Source organism: Herpailurus yagouaroundi, unplaced genomic scaffold (genome assembly GCF_014898765.1).
Source record: "Herpailurus yagouaroundi ecotype Mexico unplaced genomic scaffold, PumYag 29, whole genome shotgun sequence".
Taxonomy (NCBI): domain Eukaryota; kingdom Metazoa; phylum Chordata; class Mammalia; order Carnivora; family Felidae; genus Herpailurus; species Herpailurus yagouaroundi.
In genome coordinates, this window is record NW_024412377.1 from 67,039,744 (window position 1) to 67,059,225 (window position 19,482).

The following is a 19,482-nucleotide window of genomic DNA, read 5'->3' on the forward strand; positions in this document are numbered from 1 at the left end:
CACTGCCACTCTTGGCTCTCGAGGCTTGAGACGGGCCTGTCTGAGGAAGGGCCATTTGGACCAGAGGTTGGTTAGTGAGCTTGGGGAGAGAGTGATCAGAGGTGATGTTGCAGAGAAACAAAGCGTGTTAAAACTGCAAAGTGACATTAGCAAAAATGAAAACAAATTCAGGCTGGTACGTTTGGGCTGAAATAGAAGTCCTGAAAGTACAGGGGCGCCTGGGTGGCTCGGTAGGTTGGGCATCCGACTTTGGCTCAGGTCATGATCTCACGGTTCATGGGTTCGAACCTCGTGTCGGGCTCTGTGCTGACAGCTCGGAGCCCGGAGCCTGCTTTTGTATCTCCCTCTCTCTGCTCCTCCTCTGCTCATGCTCTGTCTCTGTCTCTCTCTCAAAAATAAATAAACATAAAAAAAAAAAAATCCTGAAAGTATAACTTGGTTTCTTTTGGGAAAAGAAACACATCCCTTCCAGCGAAGTTAGGACCCAGCCGGCATGGTAGCTGGTGGCTCCCAGCCTGACTCATGTCTGTGGTCTTGGGGGATAATTTGGGTGTGGCAGTGACACTTTCCAGAAAGCATTCTGGTTCTCGTAGCTGCACGGAGAAATCGAACATCACAGGGGTCCCTACATTAAATCTAGACTCAGTGTGTCCATGCTCTGTCATACCTTCTGGCCTTGAATGCTCAAGTATTTATTTCCCCCTCAACTTTTTATTTTGAAAAACTTCAAACTTACATAAACAGTAAAATGAACCCCTATAAACCCATTGCCTGTATTCACTAGCTGTTAATGTTATGCGATTTTTGTTATTTGATTTTTGCGCACATGCATGAATTTTTTTTCTGAGCTCTTTGAAAGTAAGTTGCAGACATCATGCAACTCACTTCATGCCTCACCCTAAATATATCAGCACAAACCTCTTAAGAACGGGGAACTTCTCTTTTTTAACCATAGCACTTTTATCATACCCGAGAATTTTAACCCAGATGGAACGATATATATAGTCCATATTCAAATTTTCCCAAATGTACCATTAATGTCTTTTGTTGCTTTTGTTTAATCCAGGATCCAGTCAAGGCTCACACATGATATTTAGTTACCATGTCTCTTTATGCTCCTTTAATCTAAAACAGGTCCCCCACCTTTCTTGTCTTTCATGACATTGACCTTTTTGAAGAGGCCAGGTTAGTAGCGTCTTAGTAGAGTCCCTCAATCTAGATGGTCTGATTGGTTTTTTTAGTGTTAGATTTGAGGTTAGCAGTTTTTGCAAGAATATACATGGGTGATGATGTGCCTTCACTACTACTGTGTTGCCACAGGAAGTTCATGATAATCAGTTTGTCCGTTAATGGCAATCTTGAGGTGCTTTTAAGCTATCACAGCACTGTTCTTCTGAGTCTTCCTGTCTTCAGGAGACACAGGCCCTGTGTACATTACACAGCGTGCAACCTTTATGGATACCGTCTTACTCCCTTCTTGTGGACCCTTCTGTTGTCTTCTGTTTCTTCCTTTCCTGTCTTGCTTTGTTCTGGTTCTGCTTATTCCTTGCTGCAGGCTGTGTGAAGGGGACTGCTTACAAAGGAAAGCCACAGCCCTCCTGGTTTCAGCCTTAGAGCCACAACAGCAGCCGAACTGTTACATCCTTAGGAATTCACATCTGGCCTGTTAATGGAACATCTAGGTCAGTGCTGAAAGAATCTGTAGCCCTTTGCTCCACTTGACTTGCCTTCCAAGGCACAATGTATGCCCAGGTGAAACAGCAGTAGGGGGGACGTGTGCTGGCCCTTGGAAGGCCGTGGCAGTTATGATCATGCCCTGGGCTGCTGCACCACACAGGTAAGGCCTTTGGACTGTTCACAGCAGGCCTTCTGATGCTTCTCTCTCTAAGACTTGCTCAAATTCACTGTGCCTAGCATCTGTAACTTGAGTGGACACATCCACCTTAGGGATCCACCCGATTGAAAGCTTTCTGCCTTTTTAACAGGGTGTGGTATGCCACGTGATAGGTCTTAGATTGGATGATTCTTTACCAGTGAGCCGACTAACAGAAACTGGATACTTGTAAAAGTTGATTTACAAAAAAAAGTCTTTCATTTCTTTTACACGTTCAGCTCAGGTGGTCTTGTTCGAGCACTGCTCCGTGCCTGCTGTTGTGAGCATCTAGGAACACAAGGACTAATAAACAGTCATTGGTCCCCAGGGCTGGACCTAGTAGGGTCGATATGTCAGTTAATAAGTAATTACAGGGAATGCGATGCTTCCAAGAAAGAAGTAAATACAAGACTATAGGTGGGTAGGGGGTGGGCAAAATGCATGAACGGGGTGGGAGATATAGGTTTCCACTTTTGGAATGAAGGAGTCACAGGGATGAAAGGCACAGCACAGGGAATATAGTCAGTGGCATTATAATTGTGCTGTGTGGCTACACTTGTGAGCTACACTTGTAGCTACACTTGTGAGCACAGCATAGTGTATAGACTTGTCCAGTCGCCATGCTCTACACCTGAAACTAATGTAATGTTGCGTGTCAACTACACTACGATTTAAAAAAATTTTAAGGAATAATTTTTTTTTTAAGACCATGGGTAATCAGGGAAGGCTTTCTAGAAAAAGGGTATTTCGAGGCAAAGCCTGAAAAACAGCTGCTAGGAAGAAGAGAGGGAGAAGCATCCAAACAAAGCCGGCAAATGACCGTTAACTCTGGAGCAGAAGCCCTAGGAGCGTGAGCTCTTGAAGCTGCAACCGTGTTTTGGAGCAGAGCCGTTCTGGTAAAGGTGCACAGCTCAGAATCGGGCGGACCAGGGGAAGTGTTTCTAATGTCTAATGTTTTATCAGGGTTAGGGCTTTTACAGGGGGTTCAAAAAAACAGAGAACAGGCAGCCTTTGACACCTGATGCAAAACGAACTAACTCTGGGATAGTTTCTTGTATGGAACTCTAGGGCTAGGCTTCATTGATCCTGAGGAAGAAAGAAGAAAACTAGTGTGTGTGTTTTAACCAAGCAAGAATGCTGGTCTGGGTTAGTTTTCATAGCCACGAACACCCTCTTACCCTCTATCCCGATTCTCCCAGTACTTGGGTCTTCCCTCAGACAGCAACGTAAAAACCTAAGCCTCTGGGTTCTCATTGGAAGATGAACCTGAGCTCTCTTGTCTTCAGCTCCTCTCCGAAATCTGACTGGGAAAAGTTGTATCTAGAACTAACAGCAGAGGCAGGGCTGCAGACTGATGGATGGGGGGGACGTGGCAGGTGGGGTTCAGTGTGCGGCTGTGAGGGAAGCAGAGGAGCACCGTGGCCATGCTGAGTCCAAAGCGGCCAGCTGCTGGCCACTCCACAGATGGTTGTCGTGTGAGGAGCCAGGCCCAGTATTGCCAGACCTGATTTTACAACAATAGCCATAAATTCTAATGACTTTCAAATGTTGACAATTAATTCAAAACTGTTTTCAAAAAAACCAAAAGGGCTGTGCCAGATACCAACCCCTTCTTGTCCAAACACAACACATCCTGGACTGCAGGTGGCTAGTTGCCTCCTCTGGCCAAAGGGAGATGCTCATTCCATTTATTCATCTGTGTCCTCTGTTTCATCTTTCCAGCAAATTAAACAACCAAAAGGCACAAAGCCAAGACTGTGTGAACTTACGCCTTCCCAGAATTCCCTCCACATTGTACTTTAATGGCCCACAGCTTAATTTTAATTGAAGGTTAGTGTAAGAAATCATGAAATTCGTCTGTGTTTAAAAGTGTGTCTGAGGAGACTGGCAGTCACATCGCTTTACAGCACATGTGAAGTCCCTTATACCTAAATTCTTTTAGCATTTGTTTTTAAGAACACATTGTCTCTCTTGTGAAACTGGCATGCTTCCTCCTTTCTGACAGGACATGTTTCATTTTTGCTCTGGCTGCCAGGAAGCTCAGGGCTAAGTGGAAGTGTCCGCCCCAGCAGTTGTGTGAGTCTTCATTTGCATCCTCAGCCTTTCCCTGGTTCCGATTATTGTCCTTCCCCCTTACATGTGGTGTTTGCTATGTGCTACTTGAGATTCTTCTTTGGAAAGATAAAAATAACCTCCATTAACTCCATTAACAGAATGTGTATTCGGTATGAAGGGCCTTTCCTCTTTGTCCTCTAGACAAGGGACCAAGCCATCACCTTGTGACATAAGGCACAGCACAGCCTGAGGTACTATAGCGAGTCTGCCTCAGTGTGGTCCTCATGCTGCCGTCCCATGACCAGCGTGCAGTTCAGTGGCAATAAGTACATTCAGAGTTGTGCAACCCTCACCACCACCCACTTCCGGGACTTTGTCATCCTCTCAAACTGAAAGTGTGTATTGCCCCATTCCCCCCCAGTCCCTGGTCACCTCTGTGCTTCTTTCTGCCTCTAGTCTAGGTACCTCTTATAAGAGGAGTCCTCCACTTGCCCTTTCCTAACTGGCTTACTTCACTTACTATAATGTTCTCGAGGTTCATCCGTGTTGTAGCATGTGTCCAAGTTTCCTTCCTCTCTAAGTCCGAATGACATTCTGTTTTGTATAGGCCACATTTTGTTGACCTGTTCGTTGGTCAGCGAACTTGCGTTGCGTCCACCTTTGACTGTTGTGAATAAGGTTGCTATGAACATGGGCATACAAGTATCTGTTTGAGCCCTATGTTCAATTCTTTTGAAACTGGATTGAGACATGGGATTGCTGGATGATAGGCTAGTTCTAGTTTTAATTTTTGAGGAACTGCCGTACTGTTCTTCACAGCAGTTGCGTCCTTTTACATTCCCACCAGTGGAGCACAAGGATTCTAATTTTGTCTCCACATCCTCGCCAACACGTGATTTTCTCCGGTGGTTGTTTTAAATAGTGGCCAACCTGATGGGTGTGAGGTGATACCTTGTTGTGGCTTTGATTTGTAAATGAGGCACCTTTTGTTCAGTCTGGAATATTTGGTCCCTGTCTTATCCTGCTCCTCTGGTCCCTTAACTTAACAAGCAGTCCCTTCATCTCGCTCGCCTTTTGTAGAGACTCTCAGTGGCAGGAGCCAGATGATGCAGGGCACTGTAGGCCAGGAGAAGGGATGGAGAGTTTATTCCAAGTCAGTATCTAGAGGAATATACCACAGACTCAGAAAGATTACTCCATCCTGTATGGAACAGCCCCAGTGCTCAGGTGAATGGTAGTGAGTGACTCGTGCTATGGGGCGGCACTCAGCTATGGGGGGGTGGGGGGGTGGAGAATATCTGCTTCTGCCCGCCTAGCCACCTTGTCCTCCTAAACCGAACAATAGCAAGAGACAGCCAAGTGTCCCCTGATTCGTGTAAAGCCACGGTGCAGAGCTCTGCGGATAATAGGCAGGAGTGTGTGGCGTTCATCTTCCAACCTGTGCATTACACATTTGGCTTCCTAAGACCAGAGAAAGCATTTATAGCTCTCTTTGGTTTGAAGAGAAGACGCTCATCTGCTTTCAGTCTGTATGTTAATATACATCCCCTCTTCAGCTCTCCTGACTCTCCATCCTGTACTAGCACCATGTTCCCTATGGTCACTTTCCCCACGATGCTGGTAGACAGCTGAGAGAAGGGACCGTGGCATTTTCTCGTACATCTGTGAGCCTCTCAGGGTTGAGGAGAGTCTCCTATTCATTTTTGTATCCTGTTTCTAGCTTGAGGCGGGGCTCAGCAACTGTTTGGTTAAGCAATAAGAAAGACGCACTGGCCAGATTTATATACCCTCCTCCTGTTCCCTATGACCCAATATCATTGGCATACAGCCTGGTTCCACCTCTCAGGTCCTGCCATGAGAGACCATCAGCAGACGTGTGATACATTGCAACCACTGTATCAAGTGCAGCTGTGCTAGAGAAATCCGTATGGAATGGCTGAATAGCGGCGTCTTTATTCCTCATCCTACTTTTAAGCACTTAATAATACAAATCATGCAGGGGCTCCTGGGTGGCTCAGTTAGTTTAGCATCTGACTTTGGCTCAGGTCATGATCTTGTGGCTCTTGAGTTCAAGCCCCACATTGGGCTCTGTGCTTATGGCCCAGAGCCTGGAGCCTGCTTCAGATTCTGTCTCTCTCCCTCTCTGCCCATTCCTACTCATGCTCTGTCTCTGTCTGTGTCTCTGTCTCTCTCTCTCAAGAATAAGTAAACATTTAGGGGCGCCTGGGTGGCTCAGTCGGTTAAGCATCCGACTTTGGCTCAGGTCATGATCTTGCGGTCCGTGAGTTCGAGCCCCGCGTCAGGCTCTGTGCTGACAGCTCAGCGCCTGGAGCCTGCTTCAGATTCTGTGTCTCCCTCTCTCTCTCTGCCCCTCCCCTATTCATGCTCTGTCTCTCTCTGTCTCAAAAATAAATAAACGTGAAAAAAAATTAAAAAAAAAATAAGTAAACATTTAAAAAAGTTAAAAAAAAAATAATACAAGTCACTCGGGAGTGTGTGTTACTCCATCACAGTGGAGCAGGAACCCTGCACCTCGAGGTAAAAGATGATTTGGAGAAACTTCTCTGCTTATTACTTAGAATGAAGTGTGCTCCAGAGACAGTTCTATTGGCATGCTCCGGACCTCCTGGCCTTGAGTTGGTGGTAGGCGCCTGTACTCCATCTCCAGAGAGCCTTCTACGGTGAGGAGTGCCTCTCAGTTGTCAGCAGCTCAGGGCATGGTCTGTGATGAGGACAAAAAGAGTAAGGTTGATAGAAAACATGATGCTACTGGCAGCCTGTGTTTGTAGTCTGTCTCTTAAATATATGATGTGAGGTTCATATTTGCCCACTTAAAACTAATTCTTGATCGCCTACACTATTCTTGTTGAAGAATAGTGATCTATTCTTGTTGATCTATTCTTGTTCTTCCACACTGGTGAGGAAGATCAAAGTTTCTTCTTTTCACATTTCAGCAGAGATAAGATAAGAAACACCTAAGTCAGGTCAGATAGTGGTAATTGGCATGAAGGAGATAGGATAATAGGGTAGGGACTGAGCTGGGAGAGGAGCTGGAACCCCAGGCTTTAGGTAGGGAAGAGGCTTGATGAGGAGGTGGCATTTGAACTAAGAACTGAGTAAGTGGAGACCTGGGTAGAAATCTGTCTTGGCAGAGGAAACAGCAGAGGAAAAGGAAGTCCTGGAGCAGACAGGAGATTGGCATGCTCCAGGGATGGAGAGAAGGTCAGGAGTATGAATGGAGTGAGGGGGAAGGGAAGTTGGGCAGATGAGGCAAGGACAGTGTCAGCGGTTCTCACGCTGGCTGCATGTGAGTGTGATCTGAAGAACTTTAAAAATGTTCCCAGTACCCAAGCCCCACCTCCAGAGACTGTGATTTAATTGGTCTGGGGTGGGGCCTGGACATTGGTAATTTATAAAAGCTCTCCAGAAAATTCCATGGTGCAGCCTGGGTTGAGAACATCATCAGTCCTGATGATGCAGAGTCTCACAGACTCTGGTGAGGAGTTTGGACTTTCGTTGAATGACAGCAGGAAGCCATTAAGTGGTCTGGGCTAGGGGAATAACAGCTGACTTATGTCCTTAAGAGGCTCACTTTGGCTGCAGTGTGGGGAGTGGAGGTTGGAGGTTGTTCAGGTGGTTCCATGGAGAAATGATGGTAGTTTGAACTGTGTTGATATCTGTGGAGATGGTAAGAAGAACTCACTTTGGGGATAAACTTTGGCGGTTGCACTCACAAGATGGATTGGGTTCTGGACGTGAAGCAAAAAGAAATGAAGCTTGCCTGAGAGTTAACCTGAGTAACTGAGTGGATGGTGATGCCATTCCAGAGATGGGCAGGAACGGGTGGGAGAGGAGGGTGAATAATTGGGTCCATTGGTTGGTGTGAAAGCCTCAGGCTGTCTTCTCTCTAGATTGAGGTAACTTGGAGATCCGGGCAGTCAAATAAGGTTGGCCAAAATATTCTGATAAAGCCCACTGAGTGTTTTGAAGTCTTCCAAAGGTAAACACCAAAAACAATGGACTGTTGTAGTGCATGTACTGAGGAAGGGGGTGGAGGATGGAGAAGAGAAACTGTAGACGTTGAGCTCCTTTCATGCAGGAGGCAGACTGGCTGTAGGGGAAGAATGTACCCTGAGAGGCTGCTTAGAGCTAACACCTGTCTTGCAATAAGAAAAGAATCCAAAGTAACAGGTTATTTGGGTTTGGCTTTAAGGGGATTTTTTTTTTCCCCAACAAAATTATCTTATAAAATATTTGTAGTTCACATTAAATTATAATTAATTTTTCTTCCCAAACCAGGCCCTAGGTGTCCAGCAATTAAAAGTAACCCATATTTTTAAGTCAGAATCAAATTATTGGAATTGTTTACAAGACCTTGACATGGAGAACAAAATGAACTTTATTAGAACAGTTTACTTTTCCCCTGATGGAAAAGGGGGTTAAATTGCAATGGTAGAACACGTTCAGTGGTCATATCAGAAAAAAAAATCCTGATTATAAGCTCATTGAAGGCAAGGACTGTCTCTTAACAGTTTTTATTTTTTTAAATGCTTGGTGTCCCTGTTCACTCTGGGCCTTTTTGTTTTGTTTATTTAATAAAGTTATGAGATCTCAGCTGAAACTCTTTCTGAAGTCTGCTCACCTGAATGGCTGAGGAGGAAGTTGACCAGAAGGCTTCTGAAGTCCCAACAGCCCCTTCTGGGACCCTTCTTCATTCTTACCAAAGAATTTGAACATAGCGGTCTTCCAGGGAAAGACGAGAGCATTGAGCATGGCATGGCTATCTCGAAAATGGCCAACATAAGTTAAGGCTTTATGTTGGCTCTAAGCCTCAGAGGCAGTGCCAGCAGCCTGTAAGATGAGGCCACGTGGCATGAAAGTTGGAAATATGAAGCTCCGTTGCCATTCCATTTTACGTGACTGGGTCCCTCACGTAAGTGAAACAGAGAGCATTCGTTGTTGCACACCTGCCTATTTAACTCCTCGCATCCACATTTGTTCACAGATAATTGCAGTGACCTGAACTCGGAGCTGCAGAGGGTGCTGACGGGGCTGGAGAATGTTGTCTGCTGCAGGAAGAAGAGCAGCTGTGGCCTCTCCGTGGCTGAAGTGGACAGGCACATTGAGCAGCTGACCACGGCCAGCGAGCACTGTGACTTGGCCATCAAGGTACGCCACCCCACCCTTTGGCCGGCTTTTTGAGAGCATCCAAGGGAAATGGTCACATCTCTCTCCCTTTTGAAGTGTGGTTATTGCAAATATTTGTTAGGAATGAGTGTTTCTAAGAAAACCATACTATACATTGCAGCAGGGAGAAGTAGGAGTCCTATAAATTTTTGTTGGGTTGAGTCACATTAAAAAAAAAAAGTCATGGGCGCCTGGGTGGCTCAGTTGGTTAAGTGTCCGACTTCGGCTCAGGTCATGATCTCACGGTTTGTGAGTTCAAGCCCCTTATCGGGCTCTTTGCTATCAGCACAGAGTCTGCTTAGGATCCTCTGTCTCCCTCTCTCTCTCTGCCTGTCCCCTGTGCTCTCTCTCTCTCAAAAATAAATAAATGTTAGAAACAACTCATTATTTCAGCAAAGTCACTGGCTTTGCAGCAGAAATGATTTCTTGGGGCGACTGGGTGGCTCAGTTGGGTAAACGTCAGACTTGGGCTCAGGTCATGATCTCATTGTTTGTGAGTTTGAGCCCTGTGTTGGGCTCTGTGCTGTCAGCTCAGATCCTCGAGCCTGCTTTGGATTCTGTGTCTCCCTCTCCCTCTGCCCCACCCCTGCTCAGTCTGTCTCTCTCTCTCTCTCAAAAAAAAAAAAAGCGGCGGGGGGGGGGGGGGGGCGGGGCGGAGAGTTCCTTGAAAACTCTTAGACTGCTAGTATTGAACCACATCATTTTACTATGGCCCATCATGTAGCACTTGCAAGTTGTAGGATTAACTTGAAAGTTTTATTTCAGCTTTAAGGCTCCTAGAATATTATTTCAGAAGTTACCCATTCATGGTGCTAATTTAGGGTCTGAATGAGTCCTCTATCCTGAGCATGCTAGGCTAGGTGTCAGCCATGCCTGTCACAGCCGTCCGTCTTCCTGCTTAGGAAGCACCAGTGGAAGGTGCTGCATCTGCACAAACTCCTCATGAGCGATGGGAACTCCAGGTCCTGTTGTTACTGGGCTTCTGGCATCTTTATGCGCCTTCACCAGAGCTCGGTAATCTAGACAGCGGTTCACACTGAAAAGTCTGGGAGGAGCCTGTGTAAAGGGAAAATGTGACACGTTAATTGAAAAATACCTTCGATGCTAGGCACAGGTTTCTGTCCACAGGAATTCTGGATTTCACAAAAGAGCTGTGGTATTTCCAGGTAAACCATGATTCATGTGTGTAGCACAACTGGTTTTCCATCTTATTCATCTCAGTTATGAATATATAGTTGATGTGGTTTGGGGAAGCAAACCACAGATGTTTCTTTCATGTTAGTCTCCCAGGCCCTGTATTTTTTTTTTTTTTCTTTTTTTAATCCTTGAGAGACAGAGTGTGAGTGGAGGTGAGGCAGAGAGAGAGGGAGACACAGAATCTGAAGCAGGTTTTAGGCTTCGAGCTGTCAGCACAGAGCCTGACACGGGGCTTGAACTCACAAACCGTGAGATCATGACCTGAGCTGAAGTCAGATGCTTAACCAACTGAGCCACCCAGGTGCCCCTCCCAGGCCCTATATTTTTATAAAACATTTTAAGATTTTATTTATTTATTTTGAGAGAGAGAAAGAGTGAGCAGGGTAGGGGCAGAGAGAGAGAATCCCAAGCAGGCTCCACACTGTCAGCACAGAGCCTGATGCAGGGCTCGAATTCACGAACCATGAGATCATGACCTGTGCCAAAGTTAGATGCTTAACCGATTGAGTCACGCAGGAGCCTCTCCCAGGCCCTACATTTGATTGTAATGTCAGCTTAGGTGCCCAGCCCTAGCCTCAGCCTGGAGAGGGCAGGAAGAGGCTGAGGATTTCTGCCAACCAGCAAGAGCCTGGAGCCGGGCTGACAAGGAAAAGAGCATCAGATTTGAGAGAAAGGATGAAGCCCTACATAGGGAAAGTGGCAACGAGATTTGGGTAACTTTTCATCAAGGAACCAACGTGGGTGTCCAAGGGAGTCATCCCCTCACATTCTTGAAATTTTGAGACCACCTGTTTCTCCTCACATCTTCTCACTGCCTTCTATGCTACATGGTAATACTCCCTCTTTTTTCCATGTCCTTTGGCTTACGCTTCCTATGTCAAAGGGCATTGGATGTGAACAAATAGTTTCTGAAAGCAAGTGGAATGAGTTCTTCCTTTTTTCTAATTTTACGCATTTTTCTTCTCCATTAATACTGTGTTTTAAATGAATTTGTGGGGGAAAAAAACTCCAAGTACTATTAAGATTCTTTTCTTTTTTAGCTCATAGCTGTCTTATTAATTAATTAAATCCCTACTGTCTTAGAAGCATCCACAATGAGCTTCATCTTTTCTGTGTCACTGAGGTTTATTTTTATCTTTCACATCTTGGGAGTGAACCTCATTCACACCTTCTGAATTCTGATGTGACATTAAAAGCTAGAAATGGTGATGTGACCCCCGGTTATCTTGGAGTTGGAATGTGCAAGGCTTATAATTTGGGAAACTTCAAGTTAGATTTTGTATGCTGTTTGCAACTTCACATTTGCAACCATGATGATCATCAACTGGCTTGCTGTCCAGTTATGTGTATTCTCTGACTCTAGAACATGGGCAGAGGAGGTAAACATTTGTGTGGACATGGCAGTTAGAGCCACAGATAGACCAACTTACCTTGGAGGGACTGTGTTGTTCTTACTCTGGGGACTATTGGGAAACACAGACTGTGACCCAGGCAAGTTATCTGAAAACGGGGAGGGGATAATTTGAGGGTAGTCATGGTTACTGCTTGCAGTGAAAGAGCTATAGAACCTACTCTTCTGTCAGTACTTGCTCCCATCGTGCCTGTTTTCTTCCCCCAACCTTTCTCCCAGGTAACCCACTCACCTTGTCTTTGTGCTTTCCAGACAGTCGAGGAGATTGAGGGGGTACTTGGCCGGGACCTGTATCCCAACCTGGCTGAAGAGCGGTCTCGTTGGGAGAAGGAGTTGGCTGGGCTGAGGGAAGAGAATGAAAGCCTGACCGCCATGCTGTGCAGCAAAGAGGAGGAGCTGAACAGGACCAAGGCCACCATGAACGCTATCCGGGAGGAGCGAGACCGGCTCCGGAGGCGGGTGAGTGCACCAAATCCAACATGGCCAGGCCTTTCCCCTAGGCTGTGGGGCTGAAAGACAAATGAGCGTATACCGCCAGGGGCAGCCCCAAGAATGTTGTGGGATTTGCAGTTTTGGGAATCTCCATCCCTTTCTGATCATGAAGTCATTCTGCAAAGGGGAGTATTTTGAAAGTGCTGAGGTGTGCAGGTAAGATTTTAAAAAACACCACTCTCTAGAATCACACATCTAAGTAGATGGTAAAATTATATCAGCTCAGTGATTCTCAAACCATTCTCCAGTGTATGCACATCTTCCCCAAGCTCAATTAAATTATCTTCTTTTAAGGTAGACTAAAAATATTTTATAATTGGCTAAAATTTATAGAATTTCCCCCTTTGCAATTTCTTCTATAAAACTTCCTTTCAGTTTATAGTACTTGCTCTCACTTATCTACACTGAGTCTAATGTGAAATGTCATTTCCTCTAGTGCACGTATTAATGTTACAATAATCATGTGTATATGTGTGTGCATACACATGTTCTGTGTGTTAAGTGTGTGTATGTGTGTGTGTAATTCTTGGCATTCACCCCAGTGTACCCCAACATACCAAATGGCTCTATGGCGTGAACCAGTTTTAAGAGCAACTTGCTTAGGAAATACATCCATTACTAAAGGAGCTGATGTTTCAGGAGAGAAATGTTTGGCAGAATTGTTAAAGCACTTGGTTTTTCAAAGATGGAGTTTTTTTTCTCAGGAACCTACAAGTATTTCTTTGGCTGTGATTTTGATCTGTGATTGGTCTGGGGTAAAGCAATGAATTCTTCAATCAGAAACACATTCCCTCTGAACTTCACTTTCAATTACTAGACATACTTTACTCTCTTTTTCAATCTTGGCAATATTAGAAGCTTGCTTTCTAGTTGTGCTCTGACTGGCAATTGTGCACCAAGATAAAGTTGACTTAGGTAAAATACATTTAGTAGATCCCCTCATCCTTCACCATTGCTTTTCCTCCTTTTATTTTTTTTAAGTTTATTTATTTATTTTGAGAGAGGGAGAGAGAGAACCAGCAGGGGAGGGGCAGAGAGAGGGACAGAGGATCAGAAGCAGGCTCTGTACTGACAGCAGAGAGACAGATGAGGGGCTCAAACTCACAAACTGCGAGATCATAACCTGAGCCAAAGTCAGATGCTTAACCAACTGAGTCACCTAGATGCCCCTCTCTTTTACTTTTATTTATTTATTTTATTATTTTAATGTTTAGTTACTTATGAGGGGGAGAGAGAGAGAGTGTGCGTGCGCGCATGTGAGTGGGGGATGGGCAAAGAGAGAGGGAGACAGAATCTGAGGCTGACTCCAGGCTCTGAGCTGTCAGCACAGAGCCTGACACAGAGCTTGAACTCACTGCAAGATCATGATCTGAGCTGAAGTCAGACACTTAACCAACTGAGCCACCCAGGCGCCCCTCCTCTCCTTTTTTTTTTAAACGCTTATTTATTTTGTGAGAGAGAGTGTAAGCAGGGGAGGGGTAGAGAGAGAGGGAGATGCAGAATCTGAAGCAGGCTCCAGGCTCCAAGCTGTCAGCACAGAGCCTGACGCGGGGCTCAAACTCCCGGACTACAAGATCATGACCTGAGCCGAAGTCTGAGACTTAAATGACTGAGCCATCCAGGCGCCCCTCCTCTCCTTTACATTTAACTTGTCTTCACTAAGGTCAGCATGTGTACATCATTCTGATTTTTTGTTTGTTTTTAATTTTTTTTTAATGTTTATTTTTTGAGAGAAGGACAGAGTGTGAGTGGGGGTGGGGCAGAGAGAGAGAGAGGGAGACACAGAATCTGAAACAGGCTCCAGGCTCTTAGCTGTCAGCACAGAGCCTGATCTGGGGCTCGAACCCACAAGCTGCGAGATCATGACCTGAGCCGAAGTCAGATGCTTAACTGATTGAGCCACCCAGGCGGCCCCCATCATTCTGTTTTTATTTTATTTATTTATTTTTAAAAAAAATTTTTTTTTCAACGTTTATTTATTTTTGGGACAGAGAGAGACAGAGCATGAACGGGGGAGGGGCAGAGAGAGAGGGAGACACAGAATCGGAAACAGGCTCCAGGCTCTGAGCCATCAGCCCAAAGCCCGACGCGGGGCTCGAACTCACGGACCGCGAGATCGTGACCTGGCTGAAGTTGGACACTTAACCGGCTGCGCCACCCAGGCGCCCCATTCTGTTTTTAATCCACAGACAAGTTTTCTTGGTTGCCGTTACATATGAATATGGAAGAAATTACTATTTTTAACCATGATCAGCTCTTGTCCTCATTTCTGGCTCATGTCATAATTAAAAGGCCCTCATTCCTATCTCCCGTATCTGAACGTGTTTGTCTGAACTCACGTGCCTAAGCTTATTTTCAGTCCCCAGCTGTATGGGATGCCATTCTCTGCACTTGCATCAGCAGGTGTAAATCATCCCAGTCAGCAAAGACTTTATCTGGGCAAGCTGGTGAAATTTACTTAGTGCTGAGGCCCACACCACCTGGAGCTTCCTGGGTTACACTCCCTGATCATTATGACTAATGCCCTAATTAGGCATGCTTGCTCTTAGTGTGCACGTTCGGATGGTGCATGTTTTGTGAAGGAAATGTTGGTCTTAGATGTAATTACATATTGTGTATTAGAATAAATTTTCTCCTCTAAACTTGAGTTACTAAAGTACAAAACATCCCTGGATTGTGACAAGCAAAGGATGAAAAGCCAGTCCCCCTTCTTCAAGTATCTTCTCCAACTCTGGAGGTTAGTGTTAAGAACAGCATACTGTGGTGGTACTATGTAGTACTATGTACCTGGGGTCACAGCCTGACCTGCCAAGTCACCATGAACCTTTAGCAAGTTACCTAACCTCTCTGAGCCTCAGTTTACTCTGCCATGAAGTGGGAATAAGAATAGTATCCAATGTAGTATCCAAAATTAGTTAATACTCATAAAGCACTTAGACAATCTTAATTCTTTTTTCTTAATTTTTTAAAATATTTTTTACTTATTTTTGAGACAGAGAAACAGCATACAAGTGGGAGAGAGGCCGAGAGAGAGGGAGATACAGAATCCCAAGCAGGCTCCTGGCTCTGAGCTGTCAGCACAGAGCCCGACACAGGGGCCCGAACCCACAAACTGTGAGATCGTGACCTGAGCCAAAGTCAGACGTTTAACCGACTGAGCCACCCAGGTGCCCCAGATAACCTTAATTCTGATCACACTTAATATCTTTGAAGGTTTGCAGTTAATATGATTTTATATAATTTATATTTCCGTTACATCCCAATCATAAAATGTTGAGTAGCCTTGTGTCTCTTTGTCAACGGGAAATGTCCTCAGAAATTTGTATACCTACCCACAGTTAATTTCTCTATTTCAAAATAATTGTGGGTCTCATAGAATTTGCCAGCTGTGTTAGAATGCCAGTTTGCTAGACTTTAAATGCTGGATGACTTCCACCCACCGCCACCCAATATATTTCATTTCCCTGAGGAGGAATCTGTCTTTTGTGGTTTGTTTTCTTCTGTTCCTGCCTGATGTGTCGCTCTTTGGAAAGATTAAGGTACAGTTTTGTTTCCATCTCTGTGATGCCACATCGCACATGGCTTGTTTGCCTTGGCTGTCTTTAGAGCAGGTCTGAATCCACAGTTCATCAAAGTTGCCTGAAAAAGCAAGTGGGGCCACATTTCTTTTCACTGCTCACATTCATCGAGTAGAATTTGAACTGACCAGATCGATAGGACGGGTGCTTGCCCCCTGCCTGTAATTAAACAAAGTGCTCTCGGTAGGTTTTCTAGGCCTGATTCAAGATTTAATTAAATTAGAGCTTTAATGTCAGTTAACAGATTGGGCTACTTGGCAGAGCAGTAACTAAGGAACAACAGACAGACAATTTTTATTATTGGGCCCAGCTCATTATTAAATGAGATAATCATTTATGTCTGCATGCTCAATAATATAACCACTCATTTCCTCACACTTTAAGAAGTGGGCTTAATTTAGGCAAGGTAGAATTAATTTCTCTAGAAAGGAAGCTCTTTGCTCTTCATTCATTTATTCATTTCATAAACATGATAGGCCATTTGTCTGTGCTGGGCAGAGAGGTTATAGTGACAAATAGGACAGAGTCCTTGGCTTGAAGGGTCTTGGAGAGACCGGCAAGCCAACAGGTTGTCACAATGGTGTATGTCATGTTGTAGGGAGGGATGAACACAGAGGGCACCCTGGCAGTCCAAAGGAGCGTCATTGGACAGTAGGTCCAGCCTCACCACACTATTTGCATCTTTTACCTAATTGTTTAGGTCAACTGCCATGTAGCAAAAATCATTAGTGCTTTCCTCAGATAGTTGGGTAAAGCAAATTGGATATGACCACGGGCTCATGAATCTGTATCCCGTTGAGTCATAGACTTAAATCAAAATCAGGCCATACAGTTCCTTCTGAGATTTGGTACAAATTCTTTGGAAAGTTCTACAAATTCATGGCATAAAGTGGTGGTAGGAGGGTTTCTTCTGTGTACCCCATGCCCCACCTGGGTATTTCCAGCATGTCTGGAAGTGAATTTCATCAACGTCTCCTGAGCTTCCTTCATCCTTGGGGTTTGACTTCAAGTTTGAGTCTCTGGTTATCACCACAGTAAATTCAAGAGACTAGAAGACACACTGTTTTGAACTAAATAAAAGTGACGTTAATCTCAGGTTTCTCCCCCTCTACTTTCCCTCAAAATGTCTTAAAAACCCTTAGTGTTAGTTAATTGACTTGGCTGGGCAGGGGAAGGGCAGTATTTCCACTAGTGCTAAGAAGATACAAGTGTGTGTCTTTTCCAAACCAATTACTCTTGATTCCTAAATGTAGTGTTGTATTTGTGAAGGGATTTCATTGTCTTGTGTTCATAGGGCCCATGTAATACAAATGGAATCAGTTCAGCTAAAGTCTTTTAAAATATAAATGGGGTCTCAGCTTCAGATTTTTTAATGGCTGCCACTTGGCTCCTTGGCCAGGAAAAAAGATGAGTAAATTTCTAGAATGCTGCAATGCCCCTATCCTTCTCCCTTACCTCATCCCTCCTAAAGAAAGTAGCCTCAAGTTCCTAGTCATATATATAGCCTTTGGGGAGGAGGGGAGGGGACAGCTGGGAAAGGAGGACCACAGGTAAAAAGAAATTTCCTTCACACATTGTACTCTCTGTGGACCATTAATTCTAAAGCTTTTCAAAGTAATAATCCTGTCATATATTACTTTGGACCACTTTTTTTAAACTTAGGATTATAGTTTTATTATAGCAAAAATCAGAACGAGCCAAAATAAAGATGCCACAGGTCTGGAAGGGGTCCATATGCAGAAGTTCCTGTTGTCTTCCCTAAGTAGAATCCTGGACGGTGTTACTTCATTTTCAGACAATACTCACAGTATTGCCAACCAGGGAAGTTCACCCGAGCTTCAGTATCCAATGTTTTTATTGAGGTTTCATGATGTAGGTGTGATTGCTTGAATTATTGGCCATGTGGCTGACCTCAATTCCCAGCTGCTTCTGCTTCGGGGAGATGAGGCTGATATCCTTCAGGCTACTTTTAAGTTTGTGCTAATGACACACATGATAGAGGTGCACTGTGTCTGCCACTGTCATTATCCTAAAGTTCCAGGAGGTTGTGAGGGTCCAGGGCTGTTCCTCTCAACCGGGTGTGCATGTGTCCCATGAACTCACCAACTGGGGCCATTTACAGAGCATCATCTTCTATGACCACCAGGTCCTCCTCTAGAGCCATTAGTTCTAAATCCATTGGTGCCAGCTTCTGAACACTGAACTGGTTCTAAACACTAGATCCGTCTTCAGTATTCACCTGTGTTATCTCCAAGGGCACTTGTCCATCAGTGGTCATGCTTAAAGAAGTTGGAAAGAAGAATCCGTATTAAGCCAAAGAGCCTGTTAGAATAATTACCTTATAGGTTGACTGTGTATTTTATTACATACTTTTGTCTACTAATTAATCCATTTGCAATGCATATTTACTAGTAGGCTGCCCACCTCTACCAGGAAATGAGATTTATAGTATCATACGGATGTGTCTAGAGCACTGTCTGTCCCTGAAGCAGCCATTCACTTTGTCTGAATGGTCTCCTGTTATATGCTAATTCAGTATCTCTTTGATATTTTTAACTAAAAATCAGTAACAGTGGAATATTTCTGGAAGTGAAATTGTTGTGACCTTATGTAGGTTAAATAAAGATTCATCTCCGATTTGCCTTATTTGGCTTTAAGCCCCATCTGAGCTCTTTCCGCTCTGCCTCCCCCTCCATGTTGCTTTTCTTGACCACAGTGTCTGTATATGGAAAGTGCAACGCTGCAAAATGGTACTTTATATTTACTATGAATTTATATATGCATAAAATTACATTGGCTACGTGTGCATGTATTTAAGATAGACCAGAACAATATAAACCAATCTCATAATAGTTATGGCAAGAAGGGGAAGCAAGCACCTAGGAGTGTAGGTCAAAGGGTACTCAAACTTTTCCACGATGTTCTAATTTTATTTTTTAAATGAATGTGTTCTTTTGTATAACTTTTAATAGGTGGAAATATATACATAGAAATAGAATGAGGGGTGCCTGGGTGACTCAGTTGGGTTAAGTGTCCAACTCTTGATTTCAGCTCAGGTCATGATCTCATAGTTCGTGAGTTTGGTCCCTATGTTGGGCTCTGTACTAACAGTGCAGAGCTTGCTTGAAATTGTGTCTCTTTCTCTCTGTCTCTCTCTCTCCCTCTCTGTCCCTCCGCTGCTTATGTGCTCGCTCACTTGCTCTCTAAATAAATAAATAAATAAATAAATAAATAAATAAATAAATAAATAAATACTTAGGTGGAAAAAAGAGAAATAGAAGGAAAGCTAATGTGCCAAAATATTAATAGAGGCTGAATCTAGGCAGTGAAACATTAGGCATATTTTTCTTGTTTATACTTTTCCTTAATTTTCAAATTAAGAAAAAGGAAGGATTATGGACAGTGATCTGTGTCTCCCAGCTTTAGCAAGTAGTAGTCAGACACAAATAGTCTTCTCTTTTGTCCTCAATGGAATTTTGTTCATATCTTATTCCATTTCTTCTTAGGACTTTCTTTATATGAGAAAGACATTGCTATATGAGAAAGACATTAAGCGGTTTGGGGAGAGAGAGAGACAGAGAGAGAAAGAGAGAGACATAAAGAGAGACAGAAGGAGAGAGAGAAAGAAAGAGAATGAGAAAGGCCACCTGTTTTAACACCCCCAGCCCTGATCTGGCCATGAGGAAGCT

At 44.2% G+C, this 19,482-nt stretch overlaps 1 protein-coding gene across 5 annotated transcripts in view; it reads left to right on the forward strand.

Moving 5' to 3' along the window:
- The window catches only part of MCC (MCC regulator of Wnt signaling pathway), a 440,272-nt gene that overhangs the window by 354,012 nt on the left and 66,778 nt on the right, over positions 1–19,482 (forward strand). For all 5 annotated transcript variants that reach the window (XM_040446613.1, XM_040446619.1, XM_040446626.1 and 2 more), the window contains 2 exons: positions 8,934–9,097; positions 11,976–12,182. In XM_040446613.1, the coding sequence (XP_040302547.1) occupies positions 8,934–9,097; positions 11,976–12,182 (371 nt within the window). The remainder of the gene's footprint in view (positions 1–8,933; positions 9,098–11,975; positions 12,183–19,482) is intronic.